Source organism: Capsicum annuum, chromosome 3 (assembly GCF_002878395.1).
Source record: "Capsicum annuum cultivar UCD-10X-F1 chromosome 3, UCD10Xv1.1, whole genome shotgun sequence".
Classification (NCBI taxonomy): domain Eukaryota; kingdom Viridiplantae; phylum Streptophyta; class Magnoliopsida; order Solanales; family Solanaceae; genus Capsicum; species Capsicum annuum.
In genome coordinates, this window is record NC_061113.1 from 217,370,310 (window position 1) to 217,393,102 (window position 22,793).

The following is a 22,793-nucleotide window of genomic DNA, read 5'->3' on the forward strand; positions in this document are numbered from 1 at the left end:
TGTAAAAAAATTTAAAATTGGGGTTATATGTAATAATAATAAAAGTTGAAATTGGAGTTGAAAAATTGTGAAAATACCAAAAATCTATTTTCCTTTTTCAGAAAAAAATTCCGAAATTATTTTTTAAATTTTCATGGCCAAACACCACAATTTCCAACTTCGAAAAAAAAATCTAGAAAAAAGGAAAAAAAATTTATGGCCAAACGGATCCATAGTATAGACACATAATTTTATCCATCTTAGAAATTAATGTTCACTTATTTACTCCCTACCTACCCTACCCACATGTTCCCCGCCTCCCTAACACTATCATTTTTATTCTTTTCTTTTCCTTCTTTTTGACTAAAAAGACACTAATTAATGGGAATCTTTATTTTCTTTTTCCATGATACAAACCAGCACATACCATCTTCTTCTCCAGGAATACACACATTACCCATCTTTTTGAGTTAATACATAAAAAATACTCTAAACTTGACATCAAATTATAACTTTGATAGTGCACAAATATATCCTTTAACTATTCAAAACTGCACAAATATGACCTCCAATTCTACGTGGCAAAACGCGTGTTCAACACGCAAAATTGGGCGCGTCCAGCTTAAAATCTAAGGGCATAATACATAAATATGATCTTAAACTTTGACGGTGCACAAATATGACATTTAACTATTCAAAACTGCACAAATATAACCTTTAAATGACTTTTCACTATTATTTTTTCATTATTTTCAGCTCAAGATGAGAATGACATATAATTTCTTTTGTCATTGCGGCAAAAGAGCAATATTGAAGATTTATAAATTAGGCGGGCTAGCCTCATATGAAAAAATCGAGCGAGTATATATATATTATAAAGCAGAGGACGAATTTAAGTTATATAATATATCTAAATATTATTTATTTAAATATTAAATTAAAGATGAAACTATAATAATAACAAAAAATTATAGTTTTAATAAAACATTATTAAATTAATGTTATTAAGGATAGTAGTAGTATATTAAATTAACGTTATCAAATTAACGTAATTAAAATGTTATTAAATTAAATTTATTAAAACGTTATTAAATTAATAAGGGACGGACCTACGTGGTTGCCATGAGGTTCACCCGAACCCCTTCGGTAAAAAAATTACGTTGTATATATATAAGATAGAAAATGTATATTTATGTACGTATATTAATGTTGAACCACATGAAACAAAGTACTTATATAGCCCAGTGGTGTTATTTGCTCTTCTTGAGCGCTTCCTTCAGCCTACTGTGCAGGTTCGATCCCTGCTAGTGGCTGTTTTTTTTAATTTAAAAAAATTAGGTGCTGCTGTCATAGAAATAAATAAAATAATAATAATAAAATAATTTTTTAAAATTAAAAAAAAATTAGGTGCTGCTATTATAGAAATAAATAAAAAAATTATAATAATAATAATAATAATAATAATAATAATAATAATAATAATAAAAATGACGTCGTTTTAACAAAAAAAAGCAAAACTTTGACGGTGCACAAATATGACCTTTAACTATTCAAAACTGTACAAATATGACCTCTCTCTCCAATTCAGCCCTTTTAACGATGTGACACCGTGTAATTAAATTATCTTTTCACGTAGGCTCGAGTGAGACTCACGCATGAGGTTAAAAAATCGAAGATCATATTTGTTCAAATTTTAAATAATTAAATATCCTATTTATGCACTATCAAATTTTAAAGTAAAAATTATACTTTAGTGTCTAGGGTCATATTTTTATGTATTAACTCCACTTTTTTGTTTTTTTTCATGAATTAACACCAAAAATACATCCTCACTGCAGCACAACAATCCACACTCCACACAATCCTCACAACACACACCGCTGCCATACAAAATTCCACTCTACCCACAACAACACACAAGATACGCACACGCACACACCCCAATTTCCATATACACACGTACTGACCGAACTGACACCTTCCACCGTCTTCTCCACACTTTACACACACTAGAGCACACATACGGAAAGAGGTGACAGAGTGAGGAAGAACCAGCGAGAGAGAGTGATTGGGGAAAGAGAAATGCGAGAAGAAGGGAGATCGAGAGAGAGGGGGAAAGAACGGACGGCGCGTAAATATTTTTTTGGCGAGCTCTCGTTGGAAATCCACCGGACTTACCATCAAAACACACCTACTGTCACTGTTCCGGCAATTTCTTCCCAGGAGCATCGCCGGAATCGGTATTCTCCATCGAAACCGACCACCCGCGGGCCGAAAAGTTCCCAAATCCTCCTCCGTTTCAATTGCTCCGGCAAAATCTTACCGGGAAACAACATATTATTGGCCGGAAACCCATTTTCAGTGAAATCCATCATTGGTTGTTCGAAATAAAATCGTCAAATTAAGGTCCAATTCTACTTCCTCACTCTTTTATTTCATTGTTTATTCTATTCCATGCATTAAATTGAACATGGTATGAATTGTTGTTATTGCACTTCTGTGATTAATTTTGTGATTATGAATTGCGTGTTGAAATTTTTAGAATGAATTTGTTTTTTTTTTTACTAAAATGATTGTTTTGGACTGAATTGGTTGGAAAAGTCGACTCCGGTGAAGTCACTTTGATCCGTGTAACTATTGTTGATTATCTGTGTATTTTTATCATCATGAATATTGCTATTGCTTTTACTTTTGTAACTATTTATTGTTATTTTGCTGAGTTGTCAAGTTGAGTACGTATTTTCTAACAAACTCATAATTGTTCTGTCATTTTACCTACTATGCTATTTTCTTAGTTTTGGCATTTTACTTACTCTGCTATTTTCTTGGTTGCTACCAAATATATGTCTGCTTTTGGCTTATTATCACAATATGACATTGTTCATTTTGGTTTGTATTTGTATATTATATTTTTTGCTCATTATCATTTTACTAATTGGTGACGAATAAAGGCTAATATTTGGTCGATGAAGAAATTTTTTGTTGATTTTTGAAGCCTTTACAAATGAAAAGACGTATATAAATACATAATAAAATAAATATTTTGGACGATGATGAAATTTTTATAACAACGCAAATTTTTTTTATTATTATTATTATTTATATATTGGCAAGACGATTTAGGATGGTTAATTAATTGAGCAACCACTTCGTAGCCATGACTTTATCTGAGCCCAAAAAATATATTTTTAAATACATATATGCATATATACTTGTTCAATTTATTTTGATTATTTTTTTTACTTGTTACTAATATTTTATTACAAGTGTTTATATAGGTTGCTGGAAATACTTGTCGGGAATGACATTCAAAGAAGACTTTAAATTATGTATTTATATTTTCTATATTCTCACCCTTGTACAAATTTAATTACAGTGGAAATTTTTATTTTTCGGGTGTTGAGCGGGATATTCTTTATTTATATAAATTTTACCACGCGTTTAGGTAAATTTAGGCCGTCAATATTTATATATATAAAAAAAAAAGAGTTAAATTAATTTAGATATTTAATCAAATAAAAATTAAAAATACTTTATTTCATGAATTCTTTCTCATTTTTAGGTACTTTTGGTTACATATCTTTACATATTTTTAAATTTCATATTTTTATATTTTTTATGATAACATATGTAATTTATACACACTCTAAATGTAGATTATTTATATTATTTTAATACACCTTTTATATTTGTATTTATAAGTATTTATTTTTCCTTCTTTCTTTTAATAAACCTAAGTCTGAACGGGAACCATATTTGTGGATTTTGAAGGATGTCTAACACCTTCCCTTCGGAATAATTTGAACCCTTACCTAAAATCTAAAATTGGTTCGTAGATTAGAATAAAGTCATATTTGTTAATAAATAAGTAGGTTTTCTATTTTTCTTAAAAATTAGGTGACGACTTTGTACATTTTTAATTCTTTAGAGTCCATAATGTCGTGTTCGTTTTTACCTTAAGTAAAAATAGGGTATGACAATTACATGCAACAAGGTATCAAACTCCAAAAAACTTCTCTTAAGAATCCCGAGCTTAATGAATTGATGGAGAGGATGAATAGGATCTTGATGAAAAGTTAGGTGTTTGCTTTCAGAAGCAAAATTGTTAAACTTCTTTTGAGATGAGGCTCTATTGACCGCTACACATGTTATTAACTTATCTCCTGTTGTTTCTTTACAAAGTGATGTACCAAATAGAGGTTGGTATGAAAAGAATGTTTTCTATGATTATTTGAGAGTATTTGGTTGCCAAGACAAGGCAGTGTATCTTTATAGGTTAATAATTTTGGTTACAGATGATATGACTCAGTTGAGAAGAAACTTTTAAGAAGTCGTGATATTATTTTCATGGAGAATAGAATCATTGAAGATATTGACAAAGTGGAGAAAGTAAAATCTTCGAGTTCTGATGGTGTGATTAATCTTGATCAATTCCTCATACAAGTGTGCATAATGTTGATGGGCTTGATAATCAAGGATACGTCCAGAATCATGTTTCAAAATCAGCAGAATAATGTTGATAATGATAATAATATTATAGACAATGCTCCTATTCAAGAAATTGTGAACAAGTCAAATATTTCACTTAGAAGGTTTACAAAATAACGTATTTTCTCTCTCGGTATTCTCCTAATGAGTATGCGTTACTCACTGTCTGAGGAGAACATGAATGTTATGAGAAGACAATGAAAGATGAGCATAAGGATCAATAGATTGAAGCCATGCAAAATGAGATGAAATATGTGCATGAGAATCTCACTATGAGTTGGTGAAATTGCCTAAGGACATAAGAGCTTTGAAGAATAAGTGAGTGTTCAAAGTAAAGTTTGAAAAGCACAACTTGAAGCCCAGATACAAAGCCAGATTGATTGTGAAAGTATTTAATCAAAGGAAGGATATTGACTTTGACGAAATGTTTTCTCCTGTCGTCAAGATGACCTCTATTCGTATAGTTCTTGATTTGGTTGCTAGTCTTGATTTAGAGATTGAACAAATGAATGTGAAAATGGCTTTTCTTCACAGTGGCCTCGAAAAGAAGATTTATATGAAACAACTAAGGGCTTCAAGGTAAAAGGTAAACAAAATTATGTGTGTAAACTTAAGAAGAGTCTCTATGGCTTGAAACAAGCTCTTAGATAGTGGTATAAAAGTTTTAAGTCTGTCATAGGGGAGCAAGGCTACAAGAAGACTTCTTCAAATCATTGTGTATTTGCATAAGATTTTTCTTATGATACTTTTATCATTCTCTTGCGATATGTGGATGCTATGTTGGTTGTGGGCACGAATGTTTTCAGGATTGACGAGTTAAAAAAATAATTAAGCAAGTTTTTTTTTATAAAAGATTTGGTTCATACTAAGCAGATTTCAGGAATGAAGAGTACTCATCTCAAAGATAAAAGGAAGCTTTACTTATCACAGAAGAAGTATATTAAACGTGTACCGAAGCACTTCAACATGAAGAATGCTAAGATTGTTAACACACTCCTGACTGGTCATATGAAGTTGAGCAAGAAAAATGTGTCCTACAATGAAAGAGGAGAAAGAGAGCATGCTAAAGTTTCATATCCTTCATTGTTGGAAATTTAATGTATTCAATAGTGCGTACTAGACCTGATATTGCTTACACAGTTAGTTTGTGAGAAGGTTTCTTGAAAATTCAGAAAAGGACCATTGAGAAGTAGTCAAATGGATATTGAGGTATCTAAGAGGAACCTTAGGTGATTGTTTGTGTTTTGAAAGATTTGATCCAATCTTGAAGGGTTATACAAATGCTGATATGACGGATGACCTTGATAATAAAAGATCTACTACTAAATTTCTGTTTACATTTTCAAGGAGAGCTATATCATGGCAATTGAAGTTGCAGAAGTGTGTTGCACTATCTACAATTGAAGTGTATATTGTGGCTATTGAAGCCGGCAAGGAAATGGTACGGCTCAAGTGGGTTCTTCAAGAACTTGAATTGCACTAGATGAAGTACGTTGTCTATTATAACAGTCAAAGTGCAATAGATTTGAGCAAGAACTCCATATATCATGCAAGAACAAAATGCATTGATGTTAGGTAGCATTGGGTTCGTGTGAAAAATGAATCGTTTCACGTTGAAAAGATTCACACGATTGAAAATCCTGCAGATATGCTGAGAAAAGTGGTATCAAAAGACAAGGAATTGGGCAAAGAACTTGTTGGCATGAGCTTTCTCTAAAAGATAAGGATACCTCCTTCAGATGTATGGAATTGAAGGGAGAGATTTGTGGGGTCCAGATCCATCCTCCATAATGTAGGAAATATAAGTTTGTAATTATTGCTTGCCTATATCTTTAATTTGACAAACTTACATTTATTAGCTAGGAAAAAGTTAAGAAAAGATATCAATATGTTTGATTTTCAATGATTTTTTGATGTCACAGACATTAACATAGACAATTTTTTGCATATAAAAAAAGTTCATCAGCTCATTGGTGCAATACACCAACGAAGAGAGTAAAAGTAATATAGTGAGAGTAGTGAAGTATTTCACATATTGTAATAAAAAATAGTCTGTGACGAAAAAATTAAAATGAATGATATTTTAGTAAGGTGAAAGTCAAAAGAGTGTTATTTCTTTTGAGTGTATAGTTTGAATATTGTACTTGTGACTACAGTGTAAAATTACTTAATATGTTAATATCAGTTGCACCTCTTCGTCCGTAATTTTTCTCTTATTTAAAAGTGTTTTTTCATAAAATTCTTGATCTCGTTATTTTTTATTTTATTTATTTTACTATGTATACTTTTATTGTTATTCTACATTTAAGTTCATAGTACCATGTTGATGAGAATAAACTACGGGGTCGTCTGGTAGGATGTATTAGAAAAAATAGTCCATGTATTAAGTGTGGTATTATTTACTACTATGCTTGGTAGGATTTTGCACCTATGTATTACTAATACAGTGTACTAGTTATACACCATGTGTGGTATTATAGGGTGTATTACTAATACAATCCATATGGTGGTATTAACAATACATGAATTTTATTACCATGGACTAATATGTGTAAATATAAAAATATCCCTCAAATTCTTTTAAATATATATTTTTTATTTTCTTAATTTTATTTTTTATGTTTATACTAATAAATTTATTTAAATAAATTAGTTTACAAATTTTATTATTATTTACAAAAATGCCTTAAATTTCCTTAATTTTTTAAAAATCTTTTTCAATTTATTTAATGTGAGTTACTTCTTTTCAATTTATCAATATAATAATATCCCTCCAGATAATTTTAATCATAAAAAACTACTCCATTAACTTAAAAAGTACTTATTGGTCAAAATCTGAAAATAAATTGCATGATTGCATACAAATTTTAATTTTGTAAATAGGATATTCATAAATAAAAATAATTTTTCTACTTAACTTTAATACTCTACGAAACACAATTTTATGTTAATAATGATTCTATTATTTCATTCAAAAGTTATACATACCTCCCTTTGACTTAGAAACACCACAACGTGAGAACAACAAGCAAATAATGAACAAATAAAGAAAAGATAACCAAAAAAAATAATTTTTGCAAGTGGATGATTAAATCTTAAAATTTCAAAGTAAATAATTAATTATATTTTTAATTTTTTTATTTTAAAAAAAGAATAATAAAGTTTTACAAAGAAAATACACAAAGTTATAATATGTCGAGGGTATTTTTGTAAACAAATAATATTTTTTAAAAATATAATAGTACATATTGTTTTCAGTACATCAAATCAAACACTGCATAAAAAATCTCATTATTACTAATCCCTGCATTACTAATATCGGCATTACTAATAGAACCTATTAAGCATTATCTTATACACTTTACCAAACGATCCCTAATAGTATCTGCCACCCAAAAAGGTCGTTTGGTTGGAAAGGAGTTATCCAATGATACTTAATTTTGAAATTAGTTATTCCACAGTATATAAGATAACTTATCACATCATTATGATATAAATGATGAAATAAATAATCTCAATACTAATTCTTCATTTTATTCCGAGATTACTTATTCTTAATGCCTCACGCAAACCCTAATTGCTCTATAAAGAAAAAGAAAACCCACTACATTTTTGAAACATCGGGATAGATAGAAGTAAATAAACTGGACTGAAGTACTAATTATTATTATGTGGCTTTTCAATAGAAATAATGGGGAATCTGGGTTTTCTTCTACTTCCACAGCTGAAGAAGTAACCCATGGAATCGACGGCTCCAGTCTCACTGCCATTGTTACAGGTCCTCATCACAACCTTTCTTTTCTACAAAAATTACAAAATTCCATTTGACTTTGTATGACTATTTCTTCTAGGTCTTATAGAAGTTCTTTTCATTTCACTTTGAAAATCTGTCTGCTAACTACTTGTATATAATTTCGGTCCTATATATCGATGGACATATGTGATCCAAGGATTGAGGTCGCATATTAAAATTTCAGCTCAAACAAAAACACTAGCCTCGGGGAACAGAGTTACATGACACTTGTTGCTAGTTGGCTGGTCAGCACAAGCTAACCGGCCACCACAATTATCCCCAAAAAAGATAAGAAAAACTATCCGTGGACATATTGCAACTAGAGATATGTCACAGCAGCAACACAACTATTTCCTCGGGAAACAGCGTAAAAAGCAAGCCCCATCCCCTGTGTGAATTCCCTCAAAATTCCACTAAAACAATGAGCAATTGTAGGTTACAACTCAACTCAAATTACCATCTCTAACCACTTGACTGCCTACAGTCACTTGATCGTAGCAATACCTTTCAAGCTAAGTCTAGCCCAAATTTACAAGAGTTTTCTTAAAAGGAATATCAAATAATAATGTTCTTGAATAAACGTTACAGCAAAGAATAGACAAGCTGTAGAACTGAAATGAATTTCTACTCACAAGCTTTTGTTCTTCACTTTGATCTATCTCACACTCAAGATTTACTTCTTACTCTAGCTCTCTCAATTTTGGGTGAAGTAAGCTACAACATTCAAAAGCGCGAATTTTTTTCCGAATAAGATTATGCATCAAAGCCACTAAAAGAACCACAAGCAGGCCCAGGTTCTTCAGTTGGCGACCAACTTACATAACACCAATACTTTATTTGTTAATCATCAAAATCAGAACATTACTCAATACCTCTATCACAAGCAATTTGGAGGAATCATTTGTTATCATTCCTATTCATATTGAAACATATCTATAGGAAAATAGACCTTGGTCTTACTCAACCCAAAAAGCTAGCTCATGAGGTAAGGATTTCATAGCACTAAGGATTCTCAAACTTTTCCACCTGTCAAACACTAGGACCTAAAGTGTGTGAATTTGAATTTTACATCTTAGGTTTACCTTATCTGCAATATCCCTACCATGGCTACTGCTGATGTATGATGAACGCTGAAATAGTCATTACCAACGTAAATACTTGTATTTATGAAAAACTTGGCTGCTTATATCCAGTTGACATTACATCTCGCGATCTGTTAATGCAAGGTCAAGCTTTTCAGAGGCAAGAAGTTAGCAGCATTTGTTTTTTCTTATAATCATCATTCTATTTGTAGGAGCATCAAGTGGTATTGGTGCTGAAACTAGCCGTGTTCTTGCTCTGCGTGGAGGTCATGTTATCATGGCTGTCAGGAATATAGCTGCCGGAAACGGTGTTAAAGAAGCAATAGTAAAGGAAGTCCCAGCTGCTAAAGTTGATATAATGGAGTTAGATCTTAGTTCATTGGCATCAGTAAGGAAATGTGCAGCTGACTTAATATCATCGGGTCACTCTTTGAACATGCTAATGTAAGTGACGAATAGGAGTGGTAATCACAAACTAGTGCTGAAAGGCGACACTGCCCTTTTGCTTAATGATACTTGTTTTTTGTTAGTAATAATGCAGGAGTGGTGGGAATTCCCTTTATGCTTTCCAAAGACAACATAGAGCTGCAATTTGCCACAAATCATCTAGGTACAGCTGTTTGTTAGGTGTATGTTTTCTGTGCAAAATATTTGTCATGCCGCGCGTTCCTGAGATGTCCTGGAAGGGCGAGGTGAGGTAAAGTAATCGATTTCCATTTGATTTTTTTCTTCCAACTGCTTTTTCAAACTTTGTACATAGACTAGACTGTTTGTATCGCACAGGAAATCCAATATCAAGATCCCATAGCACAGTATAAATTATGCAAAAAGAAATTGAATGAAAGCTTACTTGTATAAATAGATCAATGATAACAAGAAAGCCAATGTGGTATCAAGGGGGAGGAGCCACCAATACAGAGAATTGAATTGCTTGTTTGCTGTAAACTTTTAAAAGAAAAGCCTAATTTATGGGACATGACATAAATAAACTAGAAATATAATGCAAATACAGGAAGTAAAGCTACTCTATATTTACATGGAAAAGGACCTAAACTTATACAAAGGATAAGTTGGTCCAGTGGACGGAACATGAAGCGGCTGCTTCTTCGTCTTTAGCTTCTATTGTGCGAGTATTGCATGCAGAGCTTGACTGCACAGACACTGGCTGCGGGGTATCTGCTTGTTGGGGCTGGTTGGGACTGTTGGCATTGTTTGGTGTGTGCGCGGGCTATCGATGGGGTGACTTAGGCACAAGTGCACTTGCCACTTGGTGCTGCCAAGACCATGAGGTCATTCATAGCACTAAGCGTTGGGAGGTTTGCCAAGGTACTACTGGCGCACGTCTATTGAGGTCACGGGACACAGTTGGAAAGCAGCCCATGACATGCATTGATCATGAGATGAGGAAAGCATAAAATGCATATATATAATGGTAGATCATGTCAAACCTGAATTAACTTCTATATTTAACATTGAAACAATGGAAATGCTAAAACTACACCGGTAAGATGCAGTTCATATCTGCTTTGTCCCTACTAGAACGTCGTAGGAGATGATAGGTGCCGACCGATGCTTCTAATTTGTAAACATTCAAGAGGGATATTCCATTCATAGTTCCTGTTAATTTATGTTTGCCCCAATTATTCCCTTTTCCGGTGTTTGCAGGTCATTTTCTTTTGACAAATTTGTTGTTGAACAAGATGGAGGAGACAACACGTAAAACAAAGAGAGAGGGAAGGATTGTCAATGTTTCTTCAGTGGGTTACTGTATATTCACATATCGTGAGGGAATTCGCTTTGACAGAATTAGTGATCCCAAAAGGTAGTCTAATCATGCTGAATTTCCAAAAGTTATCTTGATTGTAATTAATAGAGGTGTTTGCTGCGTCATTTGATTGATCAGTTATCTTATTTGGTTTTATTCAATCTCAATAGTTGCTCATTACCACTATTGAATTAATCAAGATGACAAGCTTTTTGTGGCTTTGTGCTCAAAATTGACTATTTGATGCTGTCTTTTTCTCTTCAAGCTGTGTATAAGCATGATTAGATTTACATGATACAAAAAATAGTTTTCTCCTCTGGAAAATTGATTTATCATTGCCTATGTTGTTTGCTATTTTATCTGCAGCTACAGCAGTTTTTGGGCATACGGACAATCAAAGCTGGCCAACATACTGCACACTTATGAGCTTACAAGACGCTTAAAGGTGCTTTTCCGAAAATAAATCGTTACATACTTTTGTTTGTTCTAATAATTTTGTTTTGGCAGTTCTTGGGTAGTCATGATTTGTCTCCTTTCCTTGCGACAAATACACATATCTCTTGGAGTTAATATTTGTGTATTCCAGTTTGCGCATTGAGAAATTATCTATTTAATTTAGGGGTCGTTTGGTTTGAAAACAAGTTATGATGAGATTAGTTATGATAGAATAAGTTATGATGAGATAAGTTATACTGAGATTAGTTATGCTTGGATTATTTTTTTATTGAGTGTTTGGTTTGTTGTATTCAAAATAATATGCATGGTATAATTTCTAAGAATAAATTATGTGATTACAAAAATACCCTCCATCTTATTTAACTCTTTTTTATATAATTTCTTTTCAAGCTTTAAATATGTATTCTTAAAAATAAAACTTTCATCTTATTTAGCTTAATTTTTTTGTGTGCGCATTTTTATAATTATATCGTGTATATTTTAAAAATAAAACTTTCATCTTATTTAGCTTTAATTTTTTTGCGTGTGCCTTTCCATGATTATGCCGTATGTGTTTAAAAGAAATCTTACTATATCTTATTTAGTTTGAAATAAAAAATTCCAACTTAAGTTTGTTAAAGTAAAAGAGGATTTATTGTTTATTTCATTTCAGTTAAACACATATCACTCATATAATATATTAAAATTCATTTTATATATACCATATCAATTTTCAAGTGATTAAAAAACTATTTAATTTAAAATATGTAATTCAACAATGGTGTTGATATTTTTATGTGAGACTGGTCAATAAAAGCGGATAATTGGAGATAATGATGGAATAAGAATTTTGAATTTTAGATTTAAATTTTTGATAAATTATTATATATTACTAATAAGATTTTAATGTAAATATAAAATTTATGTCAAAATTAAATATTTAACTTTTATTAAAATTCATAATTAAACTAGTATATATATAGAGAGAGATATGTGAAATGAAATCATAGGTTTTGAAGGTATTTTAGTCATTGTATAATTTTATACCAAAGAAAAATAGTCTTGAGATTGTTATCCCACTAATTGGGTGGATAACTTATCCCGAGGGATAAGTTATTCCAGATATTTACAACCAAACGAGTGGTCCAAATTTTTATCCCGGGATTATTAACTTTAGTACCACAAACCAAACGGCCCCTTAGAGTTTCTGACTTCTATAGCCAGGCCAGTCATAGCTTTGTCTAACGGGTCGATGCCATTCAATTGAACTCTAAAAGTTTGCATTCCCTGTATTTCGAATAGGAAGAAGGAGTGGAAATAACAGCAAATTCACTTCATCCCGGAGTAATCACGACCAATATGTTCCGTCATCTGGGCATTTTTGACGGTAATAACAAGATTCTCGTTTCTTAATTTTTCTATGGTGTCTAATTAATATGAATGCTATGTGTAACAAGTTAGTTATCTTCTTTATGTCTGAAAGAAAGCCTTTAATGCTCTCACTCATAGTACTGATTAACAACAGACGCGTTTTGATTTGTATACTTCTGATGCATTATTACCGTTCTTTCCCCCATTTGACAAATTAATCCTTAAGCTTGTGTTAACAGGTTGCTCGAGCTCTTTTTTCTTTTTCTTTTTTACCTCAAGGTGGAGTTGAGAGGGAGGGGAATTGTTTACGGGGGCGGATCTAGAAGCCCTGTTATGGTTTCACGTGAGCCCAATAGTTTATGTCTAGACCTTATATTTATAACTGAATATTTTTGTAAATATTTGACTTTGAATCCAATGATTATCGTAGTATTAACTTGAGGTCGTTATAGGAACCCATAAACTTTAAATGTTGAATCCATCTCTACTTAGAACTTTACTACAAATTTTTGGGGATTTGAATTGAGCCATCACTCTCGTCTAATACAGTAATAAATTGTTATTGAGCTACCAGGCTGTCCCCTTGCTGATTTTGTATAGTCTTTGTGAGAACACACAATGTCCCTGTGACATTTGACATATTAGATAGTCCTAGCCATAGTTAAATATTTACGTCTAATGTTTGTTTTATGTGCTGCCTGAAGAGAAGCAAACATGAATTATTCCTTTATATTTATTTTATTGAGCTTATACTCCCCTTTTTGTATGATAAAGGTTTTGTAAGCAAGTTTGGAAAGTTCATTTTTAAAAACGTTCAGCAGGTAATGTTCCACCTTGAGCATTTATTAGATTTGCAGTACCTACATATTCTTACGCACATTTATAGAATTTTTGACACCTTCCAGAGCAAGTTTTTGGATTTGTTTTTCCTTTTCCATCTTCTCTGTATAGGGAGCATCAACCACCTGCTATGTTGCATTGCATCCTCAATTGAGGGGGGTAAGTGGTGAATATTTTTCGGACAACAATTTGGCGACGATGACTGCATTGGCTAAAGATGCGGATTTAGCTAAAAGGCTCTGGGATTTTAGTATGGATCTGGTCAAGTAATATGTTGTACCAGGAAAATAGAAAATAGACCCGTAAGCACGTGCTGCTACTTTATTTTCAGTTCCAAATTTGCGATAAATTGAATCATGTGTACACTTAATTATTTAAGCAAATCTGTTAAAAGCATTCAACCATGGGAGCTTAGAGGAAGAAGAAATGAGAGAGGAGAGTTTGGAAAATATCTTCTATTCCAATGGATTGAGAATTACAGAACTAAGCTACTATATTAGTCCTACTCAACTTTAACTAATTACTGTTATGTGCATATTAACTTAAATACAATTGTTCCTGCAACTCCTAACTTCTACCCTCCCCCTCTAGCTAATGGATGAAAACATGTTTTTCATTATAGCCTGGCAATGAAATGATCATGTTGTAGTGTGCAAAGATGTGTCTTGTTGTGCAGTGTATGTATCAGTCCTCCTTATATTTTCCCTCGGACAAAATGCAAATCTATGTCTATATGTTTACTTCTCTCATGAAATATGGGATGAGCTGCTACTTGGATAGCAGCACTATCGCCAAACAGCTGAACTGGCAATGTAACAGTGACTCCTAAGTCCTAACCCTAGGATAATCCTATAAGCCAAGTGATATCAGCAACTACCGTAGCCATGCTTCTGAACGTTGCTTCTAAAGAACTTGTGGAAATAGTACTTTGCTTCTTAAACTTCCAAGAGATCAGTCCACCACCAAGCTTCATCAAATAACCAGTTGCAAACTTTTTAGACTCCACATTGGAGCCCCAGTCAGAATCACAGAATGCTACAAGGTTCAGTAGTAGGCATGAAGAGCCGCAAACCTGGACTCCGTTTGATATACCTAAGCACTCTCAAGGAAGCTTCCATATGGCTTTATGCGGGAGCATGCATGTATTTGATGTGTACATTATTTGATATCTATTTTTATTTTTATAAAAATCATGCATACATTATTTGATGTGTATTTTTCTAGCCTTTTAAATGCAAAATTGTTAATTGTTATTTTCAAAGTAGAATAATAAGTAAAATGTCACATAAATTGAGACCCGTAAATAAAAAACTTCAAATTAAAGAGAACAGAAACTAATTAGAATAGTAGAACAAATTTTAAAATTTGATTTTGATATTATAATAAAATTTCACTACTTGTATTTATTTGTTACTTCATTTAATTGTTTTTTTCAAAAAAATAACACATGAAGTCAATTTATAATAATTAATTTGGGGCCTAAAATATTTGGGGGCCTAAAGCGATAGCTTGTTCGCTTAGCGCTTGGCGCTTGGCGCTTGAGCCGACTCTGTGAACATACACTAGTATAATTACCAATCCATGCTCAGCCTGCTGAATAAATAGAGAGTATTCCTGAGTTTTCATGATAGGACTGATGGAAACTCATACGGAGTAAGGCATTAGTCAGCTTCAGGTTCCACTGCTTTGGGCCTAGGGGTTTGTTTCAAGCCATACAAGAATTTATGAAACCTGCAAGCCTTTTTTCTAATACCCCTGGCTAAAAAAACCATCAGGAACGTGCATATAAACTTTTTCAACTAGATCACCTTAAAGAAAGGCACTGTGAACATTCATTTGAAATATAAACTAGTTCAAAGAAGCAGCAAGGGCTACTACAGATTTGACAGTCACAGATCTTTGTAGTAGGGGAAAGTGTCGGTGTAGTCCAGACCTCCTTGTTGAGAGTTCCTTGCCCACAAGTCTGTCCTTATACCTTTTTTGCTGCATATTTGGACTTGTATTTTAGCTTGAAGACCGACTTGCACCTAAAGATAGTTAATCATGGATCAAGTACAATTGTCCTCAAGAGTTATGATTTCATACCTTATAGAATCAACCCACACGAAGTCCTTGGTAGCATCACAATAGCATAAAATGAAGCACAAGATTCTCCGTAATTGGGACTAAGGTGATCTTATCACACTTAGTCGGACACAGAACATGATCAAGGCTTTTTGGGGAATACACAATCTTCCTAACCATATTGGAGGTTTAGAGGTTCTGTAAGATTTCCTTGTTCTACAGGAGGGAGCACTTGATGTGCAAGAGCTGGAAGACAAGAGGAACGTGACTGGGTTGTTTGTGTTGGTTTTGGCTTTGAAATTAGAGAAATAACGGAGAAAGAGTTGGAGAAAAAAAAAATTGTATTGTAAAAGAGAATTATTTTATTAATAACTCAAAACATATATTTATAGCTAAATTTCTAACTACACTGGGATAAACTGATTCCTATTCAAATAGCAAAAAGATAACTAATTCCGTCAAATAGAATTTTAATAATTTAAAATTTCTAAAATTATTTACTCCTACTTTATTTATGAGACATATTTTCAACACTCCTCCTTGAATTAGAAATTGTCTCGGCTTCAGCTAAATTTGACCTCTTGAATAAATCTGCCAATTCATCTTCCTTCTTGCATGAATTATGTGCATCTTTTGTTGGATTAAATAAGAAATTTTTGCCTCTCATATCAATTTGTAAAAGCTCATGATTAGTGAAATTAAAGATTCAACAATATTTATCCCCAAACAATAGTTTAAATCCTTCTTCCATTAGCTGACTAACACTTAACAAACTTTTATCAATATCGGGCATGCAAAGGACATTTGAAATTATTTTTGTACCTGAAATTATTTTGATTGCAATATTCCCTTTTCGATCAGCAAGAATATATTTATCATTCTCAATTCTGACTTTCTTATTTTCTAAAGGTAGAAACCCTTTAAAAAGGGTTTTGTCATATGTCATGTGGTTTGTACAACCACTATCAATCATCCAAAAATCAAATTTCTTGGTTGAAGAATATGTTGCCACAAATAATTGACCTCCTTCTTCTTTGGGGACTTACGCATCTGCTTCATATTTTTGAGATTTGTTTTTGCAAATCACAGCTTCATGGTCAAGTTAATTGTAAATCTTACATTGTGCATCTGATCTCTTCCAATGTTTAAATGGAGGATGACCTATTGAGCCACAGTGCTGGTAAGGTGGGTACTTTTTTCCTTGAATTATTACCCTTGGTTTGAGTCTTGTGATAGACTGCCAAAACTCCTTCAACCATACCATCTTGCCTCATAAGCTTCCTTTACTCTTGCTGCAGCAATGTATTTAACAATTTTGCCAAGATAATCTTGGACAGGTTTTTTATATTTTTTAAGCTAGTTATTGATACTTCGTATCTTTCAGAAAATGTAACAAGAGCTTTTTCAACAATTCTTGAATTTTAAATTTTGTGCCAAACAATCTTACCTTGTTAACAATGCTAAGTAGTCGGTTTGAGTACTCTTTGACGGTCGCAGATTCCTTCATCTTTTACAATTTGAATTTCCTTATTAGATTCAATGCCTTCATGTCTCATATTCTTTCATCTCCTATATATTCTTCCTTCAGATAATTCCAATTTTTTTTTTTTGGTGATTTAAGGGCCATAATTCTTGTGAAAAATATTGGAGAAACACTAGCAAATAAAGTTTCTTTTGCTTTTGATTTTCTAATTTTCTTTTTCGTTTGATTTTTACTCTGGGTCACCATGAGATTATCGGGCAACGGAAGAACATCATAATCCTCCGCGATGGCTTCCCCAAAGATTTGAATCCTCAAGATAAGTTTCATTCTTACTGCCAAAAATGGTATTCTCACCATCAAAGACAGAAGGAGCTATTTAAAAAAGTTATTTTCAGAATTCATCTCTCTTACAGATCCCTCAAGAAACCGACTCTTGATACCAATTGTTGGTTTTTGACTTTGAAATTAGAAAATAACATAGAAAGAGTTGGAGAGAAAAGATACTGCAATTGTATTGTCAAAGGAAATTATTTTATTAATAACTCAAAACATATATTTATAGCTAAATTTCTAATACACTTCAATGTAAATTGGATAAACTAATTCCTATTCAAATAACAAAGGGATGACTAATTCCTAAGTCACACATAAGTCTAATAATTTATGATTTCTAAAATTATTTATTCCTACTTTATTTCTGAGACATATTTTCAACACTTCTCCTTGGATTAGAAATTGTCTCGGCTTTGACTGAATTTGACCTCTTGAATAAATCCGTCAATTCATCTTTTTTCTTGCATAACTTATGTGCATTTTTTTTGAATTAAATAAAAAACTTTTGCCTCTCATATCAACTTGTAAAACCTCATGATTAGTGAAATAAAAGATTTGACAATATTTATCTCCAAATAATAGTTTAAATCCTTCTTCCATTAGCTGACCAACACTTAACAAACTTTTATCAATATTGGGCACGTAAAGAATATTTGAAATTATTTTTGTACCTGAAATTGTTTTGATTGCAACATTCCCTTTTCCTTCTGCAGGAATATAGTAACTATTACCAATTTTGACTTTCTTATTTTCTAAACTCTTTAAAAAGATTGTTGTCATATGTCATGTAGTTTGTACAACCACTATCAATCATCCAAAAATCAAATTTCTTGGTTGAAGAATATGTTGCCACAAATAAGTGACCTTCTTCTTCTTCTTTGGTGACTTGGGCATCTACTTCATATTTTTTAGATTTGTTTTTGCAAATCACAGCTTCATGACCAAGTTGATTGCAAATCTTACATTGTGTATCTGGTCTCTTTCAATATTTAAATGGAGGGTGATCTATTTTGCCACAGTGTTGGCAATGTGGGTAGTTTTTCCTTGAATTATTACCTTTACTTTGAGTCTTGTGGTTGACTGTCAAAGCTCCTTCAACCATACCATCCTGCCTCATATGTTTCCTTTGCTTTTGCACCGGCAATGTACTTAATAATTTCGCGAAGGTAATCTTGGACAGGTCTTTTGTGTTTTTCAAGATAGTTATTGATACTTCGTATCTTTTAAGCACTGTAACAAGAATTTTTTCAACAATTTTTGAATCTTTAAATTTTGTGTCAAGCAATATTACCTTGTTAACAATGCTAAGAAATCGGTTTGAGTACTCTTTGATGGTCTTAGATTTCTTCATCTTTTGCAATTCGAATTTCCTTATTAGATTCAATACTTTCATGTTTTGTGTTCTTTCATTTTCTGTATATTCTTCCTTCAGATAATCCCAAATTTCTTTTGGAGATTTAAGGGCCATAATTCATGTGAAAATTATTAGAGAAATACTAGCAAGCAAAGTTGCTTTTGCTTTTGATTTTCTGATTTTCTTTTTCTTTTGACTTTTAATCTTGGTCACCGTGAGATTATCGGACAGCGGAAGAACACCATAATCCTCCTCCACGACCTCCCCAAATATCTAAAGTCTTAAGTTAAGTCTCCATTCTTACTACCCAAAGATGGTAATTCTCACCATCAAAGACAGGAGGAACTATTTGGAAAAAGTTATTTTCATAATTCATCTCTCTTACAGATCCCTCAAGAAATTGGGTTGGTTTTTGGCTTTGAAATTAGAGAAATAATAAAGAAAGAGTTGGAGAGAAAAACATACTGCAATTGTATTGCCAAAGAGAATTATTTTATTAATAACTCAAAACATATATTTATAGCTAAGTTTCTAACACACTTCAATTTAAATTGGGATAAAATAATTTCTATTCAAATAACAAAGGGATAACTAATTCTTAAGTCGCAAGAATTCTAATAATTTAAAATCCGAAAATTATTTACTCCTACTTTATTTCTGAGACATATTTTCAACACTCCTCTTTGGATCAGAAATTGTCTCGGCTTCGGCTGAATTTGACCTCTTGAATAAATCTGTCAATTCATCTTTGTTCTTGCATGGCTTATGTGAATCTTTTGTTGGATTAGATACGAAACTTTTGCCTCTCATATCAACTTGTAAAATCTCATGATTAGTGAAATTAAAGATTCGACAATATTTATCTCCAAACAATAGTTTAAATCCTTCTTCCATTAGCTGACCAACACTTAACAAACTTTTATCAACATCGGACACGTAAAAGACATTTGAAATTATTTTTGTACTTGAAATTATTTTGATTACGACATTTCCTTTTCCTTTTGCAGGAATATAGTCACCATTCCCAATTCTGACTTTCTTATTTTCTAAAGGTAGAAACTCTTTAAAAAGAGTTTTGTCATATGTCATGTGGTTTGTACAACCACTATCAATCATCCAAAAATTAAATTTCTTGGTTGAAGAATATGTCGCCACAAATAAATGACCTTCTTCTTCCTTTTTGGTGACTTGGGCATCTGCTTCATATTTTTGAGATTTATGTTTGCAAATCACAGCTTCATGACCAAGTTGATTGCAAATCTTACATTGTGAATTTGATCTTTTTCAACATTTAGATAGAGGATAACCTATTTTGCCATAGTGCTAGCAAAGTGGGTAGTTTTTCCTTGAATTATTACCCTTGCTTTGAGTCATGCGGTTGCCTGTCAAAGCTCCTTCAACCATACAATCCTGCCTCATAAGCTTCCTTTGCTCTTGCGCCTGCAATGTATTTAACAATTTTGCCAAGGTAATCTTGGACATGTCTTTTGTGTTTTTCAAGGTAGTTATTGATACTTCGTATTTTTCAGGCAAGAATTGTTAAATTTTGTGCCGAGCAATCTTACCTTGTTAACAATGCTAAGAAGTCTGTCTGAGTACTCTTTGACGGTCTCAGATTCCTTCATCTTTTACAATTTGAATTTCCTTATTAGATTCAACACCTTCATATCTCGTATTCTTTCATCTCCTGTTTATTCTTCTTTCAGATAATCCCAAATTGTGAAAATTATTAGAGAAATACTAGCAAACAAAGTTACTTTTGCTTTTAATTTTCTAATTTTCTTTTCCTTTTAATTTTTAATCTGGATCACCGTGGGATTATCGGACAGCGGAAGAACATCATAATCCTATTCCACGGTTTCGCCAAAGATCTAAAGCCTCAAGATAAATCTCCATTCTTATTGCCTAAAGATGGTAATTCTCACCATCAAAGATAGGAGGAGCTATTTGGAAAAAGTTGTTTTCAGAATTCATTTCTCTTACAGATCTCTCAAGAAACTGACTCTTGATACCAATTGTTGGTTTTTGGCTTTGAAATTAGAAAAATAACAGAGAAAGAATTGGAGAGAAAAAGATACTATAATTGTATTGTCAAAGAAAATTATTTTATTAATAACTCAAAACATATATTTATAGCTAAATTTCTAACACACTTCAATTTAAATTGAGATAAGCTAATTCTTATTCAAATAATAAAGAGATAACTAATTCCTAAGTCACATAAAATTTTAATAATTTAAAAATCCTAAAATTATTTATTCCTGCTTTATTTCTTACATATTTTCAAGAGTTTGTTTGTCATATTGAATTAAGAGTTTAAGAGATAAAGTGGTGTTCTGAATATCATCAAATCTTCAGCTTGATTTTATGTTGGAATCAATCATGTTACAAAAGTGAGAGCAACCCATAACCACTTGCCACTTGTTTATTGTCAGTTCAGAATTTGCGATAAATCCAATCGCATACTTAATTATTTAAGCAAATTAAATAATTAGTCACCAAATACTCTATATTCTTAGAATTGTTAATGAAATTATTGGTATCATAACATGACCGTCGATCCAACTGCAGTAGGTAACAAACTATGTCGATCTTTACAAGTGTGTTAACAGAGCAATGAATTCCTTTTATATGAAATTTATATGGGGAAAATGCATCGTTTTCACCCCAAACTATATTCGAAAAGTCGAAGCCACACCTAAACTATACTAGTGACCTATTACACACCTAAACTTTACCACCACTTGCATGTGATGTAGTGTTTTACACGCGCTGCCACGTTAGCATCACGTTAGTAAAAAGTATCACTTTTTTATAATTAAGGTGTGTAATAGGTCACTTATATAATTTAAGTGTGGGTTCGAATTTTCGACTATAGTTTGAGGTGGAAACGATGCCTTTTTCCTTAATGTTTTTAGCCGTTTACTTTTGTTATTTAATAGGCTGGACGCGCCTAAAATAAGTGTAACGCAGGCGCCTTAGAATAGGGGTCGCGAGGAGGTAATAATATCACTTTTATATAATTAAGGTGCGTAATAGATCACTTATATAATTTAAGTGTCGCTTAGACTTTTCTTATATACTATGGGATAAAAATGATGCCTTTTCCCATTTATATACTAGGCATGTTTTGCATGAGAATCTAGGAAAATAAACTAAAACTACCGGGCCCAGCCCGGTTTTACAATTTTGATTTGCACAGTGCGTGCTTATTATTCTTCAAGCTAAAGCTCCCTGTTTTCGGTTTCCTAGCAATCCGGACACATTTTTCTCAAGCCATCAAGGAAGATTTACGACATGCAAGAAAATCATATTGTATATAAGATAGTACTTTTTTTAGTTGTTAGTATATATAGAGAGAGATTTTGAACCCCTGATCACATTGACTTAGTGGTTTAGGAAATTCAAAATTTACCATGAGGTTTCAAGTTCAAATTTCAAGCACTATATTTTTATTTTTTCAACGGCTTAGTGAAATCGCTAGATGCACCATGATTTTACTAGTTTTACATTTGATTCAACTTAGGTGTTCTTAAACCATTTTGATAAATTGCAACTGTATCGTTTTACGCGTTGAAGACATGTCTTAGAAATAAAGTAGGAGTAGATAATTTTAGGAGTTTTAAATTATTAGAATTCTGTGTGACTTAGGAATTAGTTATTCCTTTGTTATTTGAATAAGAATTAATTAATTATCCTTATTTAAATTGAAATGTAGTTAGAAATTTAGTTATAAATATATGTTTTGAGTTATTAATAAAATAATTCTCTTTGATAATACAATTGCAGTATTTTTTCTCTCTCCA

The 22,793-nt window shown here is 32.2% G+C and overlaps 1 protein-coding gene across 6 annotated transcripts; it reads left to right on the plus strand.

Annotated features, from left to right (window-relative positions):
- Positions 1–1,805: 1,805 nt before the first annotated feature.
- Positions 1,806–14,154, plus strand: LOC107863250 (short-chain dehydrogenase TIC 32, chloroplastic). 6 transcript variants are annotated; one of them, XM_016709082.2, is made up of 8 exons: positions 1,807–2,385; positions 8,154–8,245; positions 9,555–9,786; positions 9,873–9,952; positions 11,008–11,164; positions 11,474–11,552; positions 12,845–12,929; positions 13,688–14,154. In XM_016709082.2, the coding sequence occupies exons 3-8, from the start codon at positions 9,620–9,622 to the stop codon at positions 13,921–13,923; spliced, it is 804 nt and encodes a 267-aa protein (XP_016564568.2). In that variant the 5' UTR covers positions 1,807–2,385; positions 8,154–8,245; positions 9,555–9,619; the 3' UTR covers positions 13,924–14,154. The 6 variants fall into 6 exon arrangements, with proteins under 6 accessions (XP_016564570.2, XP_016564568.2, XP_016564569.2 ...); XM_016709083.2 differs by having other exon boundaries at positions 8,192–8,245; XM_047409385.1 differs by lacking the exon at positions 1,807–2,385 and having other exon boundaries at positions 7,758–8,245; positions 13,688–13,734; positions 13,865–14,154.
- Positions 14,155–22,793: the final 8,639 nt, after the last annotated feature.

Bases quoted from the DNA above. Each gene is read 5' to 3' on its own strand.
- LOC107863250 (XM_016709081.2), top strand. From the start codon at position 8,137: ATGTGGCTTTTCAATAGAAATAATGGGGAATCTGGGTTTTCTTCTACT. The intron at 11,165-11,473 runs GTAGTCTAATCA...TTTTATCTGCAG, and splicing joins AGAATTAGTGATCCCAAAAG to CTACAGCAGTTTTTGGGCAT. The intron at 12,930-13,687 runs GTAATAACAAGA...TGTATGATAAAG, and splicing joins TCATCTGGGCATTTTTGACG to GTTTTGTAAGCAAGTTTGGA.